A 12742-nucleotide genomic window follows, 5' to 3' on the forward strand; every position below is an offset into this window, starting at 1 on the left:
TGATTTTTTATTTGGGCTAGTAGGGCTTGTTATTTGAAAAAAAACACCAACAACACAGGTAGTTCTCTATGAAGAATAAAATTAAGCTGTGGAACTCCTTGCAAAGGATGCTGTAGAACTGATAGCTTTATATGAGTTCAAAATAAGACTCAACACGTTCCAGTCTTAGAGGAAAAGCCAATGGAGGGTATTTTAATACATAAAACCAATTTCATCCTCAGGAAGAGCTTGCAAAGTAGGCTGTGGGAATCAGAAGAATAGAAGAAAATATCATAAATTGCAGCCATATTGATATTTCTTTTAGGCATCTGGTTTTGGCCACTGCTAGAGAGAGGATACTGTATCAAATCAACCTGCTGTTTGATCCAGTTTGGTAACGGGAGAAAGAATAGATGACTTATAGTCTTTAGGTATTGCCATTACATATTAAAGGCTCTTTAGTCTTTCGTAAGAGAATATCAGCCAGAAGCTGAGGCCACTCATTTCATAGAGAAAATAACAGCATTTTTAACAGTGAAGAAGACTACCAACTTTCTGAGCAGTTTGTCTCAATAGTTAAGGTTGTCAGTTCTTAATGTCTTCAAATCAAGACAAATGAAAAGAGATACATTAGATACAGATAAAAGAGATACATCAAGTTCACCAAACACAATGTTTTAGATTTAATTCTGACTAATTGGTTGCAATGGAATGCCTGGTAATACACAAATCAAATTGACTTAATGGGCCTTTTTTCCTTTTAAAACTCTACAACTCCATAAATCGTATCTTAGCAAAAAAAGTTCTTTGCATGTTTATGCAGGGGAGAGGTGTAAAACTACCAAATGTAATTCACTGCCAAGGACTTCTTGCCTTCTGAACCGCTAATGGAAAGCAAAAGCAAATGGGAAAAGTACTTTTAAATTAAGCTAACATTTTAACCTGAAATACTTTTCTTTAACTGCCTAATTGTGGGATTTACGAACTTCTATAAGAAAACTGAGCAGACAAATGGTTTTCCACATGATAGAAGATAAACGCATCCTTTGATTTCTTGTTGAAGAAGCCAGTATTTTTCTCTGTAGAAAGCAGAAACTGCACATCTTATCTGAGTTTAGTAATTCCTTGCACAATCTCCCCTGGGGCTTCTAATGACACCAATGATTTCAGTGTGGAAGGTGACTTTACAGGGCGGTTACAAAAAAAATGCCTATAGCATACCTGTAGAAAGTTTTACTCCTATCATTCGTCCTTCTCTGCTGACAGACATGTCATTTAATGCAAATCAGTTTCTCTGTTAGAATAATACCTAAAGAAGCACTGTCACTGAGAAGCTGCATTAGTGATTTATGCCTCATTTCAAAGGGATGAGCAACGGCCTTATTACAGCTCCATAATATAAATCCATACAATACAGGGGTTGCTATGACAACTGATGAGCCTTAATAGCTAGATTCAAAGGACCTTGTTCAAAACTGTCAAGTAGTGCAGTTCAATGTAGCTCAGTCATTTGCACCTGTAAGAACTGGGAGAGGCCATGCAGGAACAGAACAGGGCAGAACAGTTCACTCACAGTCACAGCTTTCAAGCTGAGTGCCTTACCTCTGAGCTGTGCAGTGGTAGTCTGGAGGCTTTTCAGCCCCTAGCAGAAGTATGCAAACTGGTGTTTGGCTGCAGCAATACTGACCGGCCCACGAAACCACCTGAGAAGCACGGTGAATTAGTTCACATCCAGTTCCGTTTATCCATATTTAAAAGACGGTATTACAAAGAGATAAGACAATTAAACACCTTGTTGATACTGAAAATGGGCTGCCCACCCCTCTAGACTTCTTCTCTCAAAACTCTGATCCTAGCTGTGTTTTCCGCCCATATCCTCCCACTAACTCTGATATTTGCCAGATTTTGCTGGGCTAGTTCAGCTCACTAATGCAGTAGAGAACTCTGTCTTCTCACCCCCCTCTCCCCTTGAGATTCTGACAAGGGAGTAACTTAAAAGCATTTACTACAGAGTTCTAATGTCTTGGAAAAGGTAAAATGGAGGAGTAATGACTAGCAGGGATGGTCACAAACCTATCCTGTACTCTACCCCCTGAAAACGGCACCTGAGCTTTAACGGCAGCTATACAGACACAGTAATATAACATGCATGATTCATATACTTGATTTGCTCTGCAAAGGCTAAAGATGGCACAAGATAAAACACAAGGCACAACACAGTATATCATACAGGTATGACAGTTCTGGCTGCTGCTGTTCCTTTGTGCAAGTCCAGACAAAACCTGAGCTGAGTACATATTGCAAAGGTGCAGATACACACATAACACAATAATGTCATCAGCCACACAGACAACACAGCAGAGTCTTCACTGTTCATTACTCCCATACACACAAACAGCAACTCAAGTAATGTGAGTACTTGAGTAAGACTCAGAGCCACATAATATTCTACCTGAATGTCTCTGTTCCACAGGCTTCCCTACTCACTTCCTGGTTTTAGTGAAAACCAGTAATTTCCAGTGAGAAAGTTCCTCTGAATCTGGATTCTTCTAGGAATAGGAAGACTTGCAATGATTGTTGTGCCCCAAAGAAGCATGTTGCAGAAAAGGCACTGGAAGGAGACTGATGACTTCAGAAGCTAAACACCATTTTGCAGTGTAGCTGGATTTGTTTGAAACGCTTTCCTCTTCAGTGTTTGAAAGGAAGGAAGCAATGCTTATCTGACTAATCAGACGTCCTTTAACTTCCAGTACATTTGGAAGGAATCAATATCACTACATACAGTATCTCAGATTAGTAATAGGAAAGAACTTTTATACCTGCCCTCTTAATTTAACCTACAGATTTTTTTCCCTTGAAAGCCTATTTTCATCATATAATAATCAGTTGTCTTTTACTAGTTTTATATTAAAAGAACTTTAGTTGTTTGAGGTGTAAACAGGTCAAAGTGTCCATCTTTCTTTTTTTCAGGAGTGTATGAGAATGCTATTGCAATTCCTGTAATTTCAATAATCAAGAAGACCCATTATTTCAACAGCTGTGGATGAATTCAGGAAGTTGCTACTGATTAGCTTTATGAGCATCTTTCTGCTTTCTAAAACAAGCTTCCACTTGTGCAGATGATGAAGTGGATTTATTCCAAAACAATCTCACATGGTGAGAAATTCTGCCAATATACGGATGTTTCAAACAAAAACGGTCTCAAGTTGGGAAATTTTACTTGAGTTAATTTACAATGAAGCAACACAAATATTTTATCGATGATTCAGGTTCTGGGGAAAAAAAAGAATGCAGACCATTCGACAAAAATATTCATGTACATTTTTTCCTCTGCTCTGCTCCCAAATTTCAGTTTCCTTTATTTCCACAGTGAGGTACACTCTGTTAGGAGCCCCTGGTGGTCTAGTGGTTAAGGGTGCGGCGCTGTCACCACCGAGACCCGGGTTCGATTCCCGGTCAGGGCCACTCCTGGGCAGATGGAGCTCGTTAGCCTTAAAGGCAACCCATCTACGTCCTAAGGACCTCGCTGCCACCGTCCAAGCTTGCTTGGCCCCAGCAGATGAACCTTAGGATTAAAGGGTGGGCTCAGTTCCGCGCACACTGTGTCTCACCTAAAAAATCCAATGCGCAGGCTGGAAGGTGTAAAGACCTTCCCCAGATCTTCACTCGCGAAGACTGGCCATTATTATTATTACACTCTGTTAGAATTCACCAGTGAGCCAACAGGCAACGTGTGTAACACTTGCGCCAAACCAAGTGATATGGTTTCTGCCATTCAGTGCCCAACGCTTCCAGTTGTCCTGGGCATAGGGATTCCAGTTGTCCTGTTCTTCATTTGTCCCTGCTCCAGCACGGGGAGTGACCACTGACTGCAGTTCTTTCAGAGGCAAACTTTCTTCAGCGTGGTCTGTTCCTCACACATTCCTTGTGTGTGGAACAGTTCCCACCTTAAGCAGATTACTCCAAAAATATGTCATGGGAGGAGGTGCTTTACACTTCTCTCAGTAAGTCTATGGCGTGCAATGATTTTTTTCCACTGTTGCTCGGCTCGCATCTGGGCAGGCTGGAATCACTTTTGACTGGCGCACAGTAAGTCATGATCTCCCCATTCCAAAGGGAGCACTGTATATCCATGCAAATACACTCTGTAGTGTGCATGATGATACCCAAAGATCTGTTAGTATTGGGTACTTGACCAGGCTGAGATTAATTCCTCCCACTTTCTCCTACCAAGTCATCATCTTCTCTAAGAGTTTACGTAGGTGCATGCTGCCTGTGAGCTGATTTACTGTACACAGGGTGCCATCAGAAGAAACATTCCTGAGTCAAGGAGTTACATCAGTGAACTTGAGAAGATGAAGCCTGATGAGCATAAGGAGCTACTTTTCAGCAGAATTTCTCGTTCTCTATTGTGTGTACTTTTCATTCTAGTAATGGAAATTTTCAAGACCTTATACATCCCTAAAAGAATACACTACTGTCACTGATCTTACACCACCCATGAATTTTTTCATGGAAGACTCCATGACCCAGAGGCCACGATGCACAGTTGCATCATGATCTTGGTTTATCTTCATTCCAAATGCTTTTGTGAAAAGGTGGATGGGGAGACTGTAAGCAAGCTAAAGGTAATTCAAAAAGAGAGAAGGAGAGCGAGAGGGAGAGGGAGGAAAAGGGAAAAGGGAAGAAAGAAAGTTTAACTGCTAATAAACCAGTATTAAATTTCTGAAGATCTGAGAAAAATACTGACAGGAAGTATGAAACCCTGGTGAAGAGTCAGAAGACAGCAATCCAGCAACAGAGATCAGATGGCATCAAGGACAATGGAAAGCTGACAATTCCCACACCGGTCTGATGACCACCTGGACAGTAGAATCTGTCCAAAACCAGAGTCCTTTCACATGTTATTCATACCTGTATTCTGTAAGCATTATTCAATCCATAAGTTCTGTTTATTCAGGTGTGCTAACAGGTGACTAGGCCCTAGCCTGAGGTTTAGCTAATCAAACAGACCATGAAAAACTCTGGGCATGACACAAGCAACTCTGAACACTGCAAATAACAGAGCGAGACGCTGGTCACAGTTACAGACAGCATTGTGAGCAATGGCTGGACTTGACAGGTAGAGAAGGGGGAGTTACGCAGTAACTTCACATGTAATTGGAATGGAACAGTAGGGACTCTTTTGGAAGTGGAAACTTGCAAGGCCAGAAGCACCTAAGTAACTATACCAATAGCTTGTAAAGCTGAGGTAACTTAGGAAATGGTAGAAGAAATATGTATGTGGGTACAGATGTAGAAAACCTGAGACTAACAGGGAAAAGGCAATAGGGGACAAGTTGTTTCTTTGAGATACGAAGGGCAAAGAAAGGGAGAGGTCAGGGTGGATGGTGGAAGCATGGGAAAAAATCAAGAAAAGGTAGAGTAAAAGGGACCAGTTATTTCTAAACCTTATTTCTACCAGATTTCTGCATGATTCTGGGGAGAGGGTGAGGGCAGAGTGAGAGGGAGAGAGCACTGCAAGTCACAGGATTTGTGTACATCTATATTTTCATTAGCAAACTTCAATCTTGATCTGTTGGAATAGAAGAGAAGGATTAGGCTGTGCTCCTATTTATGGGAATGATGTTTGTGTATATGTTGAGTGACAAGCAGTGAAGACATCAATCTCTGTGTTGTCTGTGTGGTTGATGATGTTAGTGTTGTGTGTGTATCTGCACCTCTGCAATACGTATTCTGCTTGAGTTTTGGCTTTGGTTTTGCAAAAAGGAACATCATCAGCCACAGCTATCAGTCTGAAACAGAAGATACTGCCTGGGTCTTAGACTGCACCAAATTTGTCTCTAGTAGAAGAAATCCCTGTCATCACAGGATTCAGCTGCTCCTTAGCATTGTTTGTCCTCAAGTTGTGTATACCCTGTTAGCAGAGTCTCAATGCACACTAAAAGACCAAATAAAAATGATCCTGTAGAAGTCACATAAAGAAAATCCACCTCACCTGTCACTGTCCTTCAAAATTGATATGAACTTCAAGGGAATAAAAAATTAAGGATCTGAATTTGGGGGCTTGTGGGGCTAGAGTCATGAGTAGTAAAGTTGAAATTAAGCCTTCAAACTGTCTTCCTGAGGCTGACAGAGGTTGGAGGAAATACTGCCATTCTGATGTTGATGAGGTAGAAAATACCCTACTGCAGGGGAACAGATCATTCAAAGCCAATTAGCACAGCCAATATTTAAACTGATGACACTTCCTCCCTAATTGAAATTGGGATAAAGAGTTGGTTTTGTTGATGTTTAAATTAAGGGGCTGCACTAGTTCAGCTTCAGCCAGGACTGAACACAGATGGTTCAATTCTGAGAAGATTTCCATGATGGATAATATGCAACACTCGATAACATGACTCATCTTTCCACAAGCAGTAATGGTTTCAAGAAGCAATCCTGGGAAGTGAACAGAAAGCCTACTGATTTTCAGTAATGGATGTTTAATTTTGGTCCTTTTGTGGTTTACAGCTTCTTAGGCCTCTCACTGAAACCAAGGGGTTTTTTTTATTTGGATGAGCAGATTCTCAAGAATCAACAAGGGTAAAACTCCTAAGCATCAGCTTATCCTGGGCTACTTGGTTCATCCATCATTACTGACAGTAGTAAAATTAAAACCCTGCTTATTTTACCTCATAGGGAAGGGCTCATGTTTGGATCCCAACTCATAGGAAAGGGTATTTGAGTGCTGGTATGGATATAGAAATTGCTGTGGGGGAAAGTCTGCAAACCTCTATTGTGTACTTCTTGCACCTAGATACATATCTTTGATCAGACTGAAATCGCAAGAGCACAATTAATTACCAACAAAGTTTTTATCCAAAAATAAGTTACTTTCTGAGCTAGTGCTTAACATTCATCTTTAGTTTCAAACTGATTCATTATTCCAATGAAAAATAATTTTTAAAAAACATTTAGAAAAGGAATTAAAAACAATGTCTCTAACAGTCTCACATAATGAAATCTACAGTTTTGCTTGATATTTTAATGCAAGAAATTATGCCATGAGTTCTAGTTTCCAAATAACCTCACCATCATGGATAATTTTTCTTGAATGCTTACCACAATAGCTCGATGCAGTGAAGACATACACCAACAGGAATAATTGTTGATCATATGCTGGAAGGGTGACCCACTCTTAAATTTCTTTTTTTCATATATATTCTACAAAGGTTTTCAAAATTAATTATGACATTTGCGTTTCTTATGATCTGATTTTCTAAAACATGTCCCTGCGGGTTTGATTCTTCAAACACTGTATCTCAGTGAGATCAGGCCCTGGGGGAACACTGTGCAGCAGATGCTTTTGAAAAATCAGTCACATGTTTAAGTACATGAAGAGGAATTTTTTCTTAACTTTGCTAAAGAGAGCAATATCTCACTGGATTTTGGTGAGATTTTTCACTCCTTAAACGCTGGCAAGTTTCTCTAAGTCTTCCTCAAAGTAAGATCTGCCATTTCTGAAAATTCTACCTCCAACATCTGGCATGAAACTTTCTGTGACAGACTTTTGGAGACAAGGAGCTGTTCAGTCAGCCGAACATACTTAGTACTACCCACAACTACACCTATAGTAATTTTTAAAAAACTGTAACAAAGGTTAGCACAAAATCAGGATCTAAAGAGCTCTGAAATAAGCAGTATTCAGAAGACAGGTCATTAACACCAGTAAGAATTTACTTCACATTCCAAGTAGTTTTCTTCCTATAAAATTATTTCTAATTATTAAGAAAGTGGCAGCTTCCACAAGCCTGATAATAAAGCAGGATTCAGTGGTGTTAGGCATCAAACAGAATTAAAAGACTGTTATTGCCCCAAATACATTGTCAATTAACTAAAGATATTGTTTATAAAAGTGGAGATCAGAGCACACAAAGATTTTAAGTTTCACTTACACCTACACTCAGAACACAGCAGAGTATTTGGAAGATAAAAGCAAATCTGACAGTGCTATGTAGTGTCGTATAAGCGTATGACACGCCCCAGCATTTTATTGCCTGATACAGCAAGACTTTTTATTCGTATCAGATTGAAGTTCAATGGTTTTCTCTTTCACTTTATCTTCATGTTCTTTTAAAAACCTGGGGGAAAGAAACAATGCTTTAGAGAAAAAAGCCAATAATACCCATAAGAGACCAAACAAAAAGCATTTTCCCAAGCCTATAAAATTGTCCAGAGAATAACAGAAAATGATAGAACATTGCAAACTAACAAACAAACAAACAGAAAAGTACAATTATGGTGGTTCCATCACAAAACTGCCTTCATTCACTTAGTTAGAAAAATTTAGTTAGTGCTGATTGTTAGCATTTATTGTATATTATGGAGACTCAAAACAGTGACTTCTATTTGTTATTTCTGAGGCCAGAACAAAACAAAACCATATCCAGCTACCTAGACACTTATCAATTACCTGACATTTTCACAAAATTTCACTCATTTCAGCAACAATATTAAAGATCTGCCAACTCATTACCATTGTCTTCTTTTCTGTAAGTAGTTCAGAGGGGACATATTTTCCTGTATTTTTACCTCTAGCCTTTATATAACTTCAAAAATCCATTTCTCCCTGTCTCCCAGCCCCTGGGCAGACAGCAGAACTTCAGCTGTAATGAGCAGAGGGAAGAAGCATATCCAATGTCCTGCTGCAAGGAGTCAGCAGCATTCATTTTCAAGTTTATTTCTCCAAACCTTCAAGACATTCTTGCAAGACCTATCACAACATCCTAGGCCCTCGGCTTTCCTAGCAACAATTCATGTGTTTCTGGATCTATACAGAGCTTCCCTAGCTTAACATAGGAGTCTTTATGCACCTGAGCATAAAGAGTCAGAGCAATAGGGTCAGGCTACAGACCAGTTTAAAAGGAACAAATATTTCATCTCTCTAAGTTCCTACAGAACTGATTTAACCAAGAGAATTCACTCTGTCATCAACGGCAGGGCAGTCAGGCACATGAACTTACAGACTGTGTTTTTCTTACCTAGCTAAGTGAAGCACAGACTTTTCCACATTGTACCCAGAACACGCACTGCATTCATAGAAAATTAAATTGTAATCCTACAATCAAACAAAAAGACCATTTCAATTATTTTTGCACAATATCTCACTCCAGTTTTTAAAAAAGCAATGCAGATAAGCTGAAATATGCAAATAAAGAAACAGAAATAGATCGTCTTAGGAAAAATTATGATTTAATTCTAGAACTAACAGTAAAGAGCAACAAAAGAAATCCAAGCACTGGTCACAAACAACAACCATATGAGTCTCTTAGCAGATATTTGTTCTATACAGTAGCTTTGGCTGTAAGAGCTGAAATACAAACATGCCTTGTAAGGTACTGAAGTCTTGTGAACTTTCCTGGTGACACTCAGGCAACTAGTACATCACTGAGTGCTGGACAAAGCAGGTGAAAAGCATTCCAGTAACTTTTGTTTCATCTTTTTGTACATGTGACTTTTTACTGCACCTTCTCTTGCAGTCAGCCTGCACCTTTGGTTTTGTACCTCCTGGGAGCTTTGCAATTAAGAACAGTAAATAAATGATCAAGTCTTGGAGAGATTCTCATCACTTCAGCTGAAGTCTTATCACCATAAATGCAAATGCAAGAGATTGTCTGCACAAAAGCATGACTTGACAGTGGCGACTGCAAAGAAGTTTGAAAGGGAATGACAGATAATCCTCCAAAATGGACATCTGTCTAACTTTACAACATACAACATTACAGCTCATCTACACTGCCTCTGTGGTATTAGAATATGTCCTTTTACCCATCCAGATTTCAAGGTTCTATTCACTTTCCACTTTTCTATGTGTCTTATTGCTATTTATGGCACTAGCTTAAAATTCAAATAAATAAGTCAGTACTTTAGGAAATAACAATCACATCTGCAAATTTTCATTTGTTTGTTATAAACTGTGGCTACTGCATTAGTACTTATTTAACAACTCTTCATAAGACACTTACAATTCAGTTTCAAAGGTTCCCATTAAAATGACCAGGTATTCCAGTTGTAGTTTAGGCTTTTTTACATACATACAACATGCTTCAAATCTCACACAACTTTTGTAAATTTTTGTTGTCTTCACAAAATTCCAGAGACAAGAAGTGGAGGAAAGAATTGTCATAAATATGGTAGTTTATTTTAGCATCATTAACAAAGGCCTTCAGTGTTAACATGTTAGTTTTGAATATGTTGTTAATGGTTACATTGTTCTAGTAAAAAACAGGATTGAACCACTTGCAGGAATTTCTGGATGGCCAGATAAGCACAGAAGAGCAGAGAAGGAAGAAATCAGGCAATGTTAGTGTTGGATAGCTATTTTATTTTTTTTTAAACCAGTGTTCTGTATAACATTTACAATTACGTAATCCTATGATTCTCTTGCTTTTCTTAGGAAAGGTTTAAGATAAAATTTGACTGGGTCAAATTTCTTGCTAGCTATGCAAACAGAAGTTTGAAATAAAATTTACACTCTCTTCTTTCTTCTGAGCTGGTCAGGACTCTAACAGAAAACTCACAGTGGTCAGCTTCCAGCTACTTTATGTCAGTCAAGCAGAGAGTGATGATACTCCTCTGACATCTTCCCCACATACAACAGAATGTCACTAGAGGAGAAGTCCCAGTGATGACATCATTTACACTGGTATGAATCTGAATGGATTTTTCAACAAACTGCATGGGTGGAAAGAGAGTAATTTAAACTCAATTGATAATAATGGCTTAATTCTGTCTGTCTGGCAAAAGGTTTTCTCTGAAAGGGGAGACAGTCTGGAAATGCAAAGTGTCATTCCTTTGATTCAAAGAGGAAACTTTAACTGATAGCATACACAAGGAGCACAAAGTAGCAGAAGGCAGGACACATATAATGAATAAGCCAGGGAACGCCATCCATCTCCATCCAAGAATTAGCTATTGAACCTTGGAAACCACTGCCAATTACTCTATTTTAAAAACTTACCTACAAATCAGCAGACATCTAAAGAACAGTGAGGAAAATTAATTATTACCAAGGGGAGCTGGGTGATTTCTGTCCTGTAAAGTAGCATCACTCTGAGAATAGCTCCCTCATTAGCATTATTTATGTAACAATGCCACTGACAGGTTGACAAAGGAGACACTGTATGAACACACAGAAACAGTCCTTATCCCATGAAGCATATATAGTCTGCAGTCAAGGTAGACAAAGGCATTACTATCTTATTTTATAGCCGAGGAAGAGTGACAGAGAAGGATTTATTGACCCATTTAAGATCTGTCAGGAAATATGTGCAGGGCCAAAATAAAATCATTCTGAGTATGAGCATGCCTGAGCCGCACCTTTATCATAAAGCATTTTATTTTAATAATTGTCAGTGGCTACACTAATCCATTCAAATAGAACATTAGCTGTTCCTGGATGCTCACAAGATGTCTGGATACTCTATGTGTTGTTGTGCTTATATGATCTCCTGATCACACCAGATCAAGCTAAGCTAAACAGAAATTTGTTAAATGGAGTTTTCTTTCTGGATCCTTGTCTAAAAAAGTCAAATGGACTTCCACAATCCCTATGGTCATTCCATTTCCCTTTCACAAGGTGGAACACAAACTGCAACTACCAGACTTCTCAAATGACAAGGACTCTCTTCAGGCTGCCATTCTTCCTTTTAACAATGAACTGAGCTGCCTGCCTTGCAAAGGAGTTACGTGAATTTGTAGTACACTGACTTACAAGGTGTTGGAAGAGAAGAAGCAAAACAAGGGTTAACACAGCTGGGCTGGAATGGACTCTGAAAGTACACGTTTCTTTCTGACTACAGAAAAAGCTAGGTCAAACCAAATCTATCCCATGAGACACTGAAACAGTCCTTAAAACTGTCGGACTTCAGGGTCAACAGGCTAATCTGATTCTTTGTCTGCACAAGAACAGCTTGTTTTCACCAAATATGGTTTTATTTGTATCTTCTCATCATCCAGTCCTGTGTATTTTGGATCATTTGTGAGTAATTCACTGTAAGTGATTATTCACAAAATAGGTAGCTCAGTTGCGTTCACTAACAGAGACAGTGGTATGTGGTTTCATAAGAATTACATGGTCATTTAGCAAGAATTAATATTTCATTAAAACTCATGGTTATTATTAGCTCAGCAGGCAAATTATTATAATTTAATTATATCTATGCTGCTTTTCAACTAATCCATTGTCATTAATCATTCCTTAACTACCTCAGGCAGCACATTCACACAAATGAGTCATTCAGATCCATTCATTTGATTATAACCATCTTATTTGACAACTTTCTTTGTTTTACTTATGCAAAACATTTTATTTTTTTGCATGACATGTTAGAATTAATAGCCTGGTGGGCTGTGAATTCTATATACTAGAATGATTCATCTTTGTTTTAACTAGTACAATTTTTTTAGAGAGTGAGATGACACGTAAGACACCTACTCGCTGTCCATTTAGCATTTATGTGTCACTTGTTTTTTCGCAGGATTCAATGTTAAACCCTGGAGTCCCTCCTAGCCTCCAAGGTCTCAAAGCTATTAGCATTTCCATGCATACAAGAAAATAAAGCTGATTTTCTATAGGGAGAACCTTTGAGGGATAAAGTTCCAGATTGATATTGCTCTCCTATAAAACCAAAATAATGGATACAAACCTGAACATGGAGGTACAATTTCAAAAGGCTGTATGAATAACCAGATTAAGATAAAAAGAGATCTGGCCCTAATT

At 38.7% G+C, this 12742-nt stretch overlaps 1 protein-coding gene across 1 annotated transcript in view; it reads right to left on the minus strand.

Annotated features, from left to right (window-relative positions):
- The window catches only part of CRACR2A (calcium release activated channel regulator 2A), a 72240-nt gene that overhangs the window by 9002 nt on the left and 50496 nt on the right, over positions 1-12742 (minus strand). Inside the window, exons 17-19 of the mRNA XM_050333543.1 lie at positions 9003-9079; positions 7917-8102; positions 1582-1682 (exon numbers count right to left, since the gene is read on the minus strand). Of these exons, the coding sequence (XP_050189500.1) occupies positions 8012-8102; positions 9003-9079 (168 nt within the window). The 3' untranslated portion in view covers positions 1582-1682; positions 7917-8011. The remainder of the gene's footprint in view (positions 1-1581; positions 1683-7916; positions 8103-9002; positions 9080-12742) is intronic.

The sequence above is a fragment of the Myiozetetes cayanensis genome, unplaced genomic scaffold (assembly GCF_022539395.1).
Source record: "Myiozetetes cayanensis isolate MyiCay16 unplaced genomic scaffold, myiCay2020 scf5-8, whole genome shotgun sequence".
Lineage (NCBI taxonomy): Eukaryota > Metazoa > Chordata > Aves > Passeriformes > Tyrannidae > Myiozetetes > Myiozetetes cayanensis.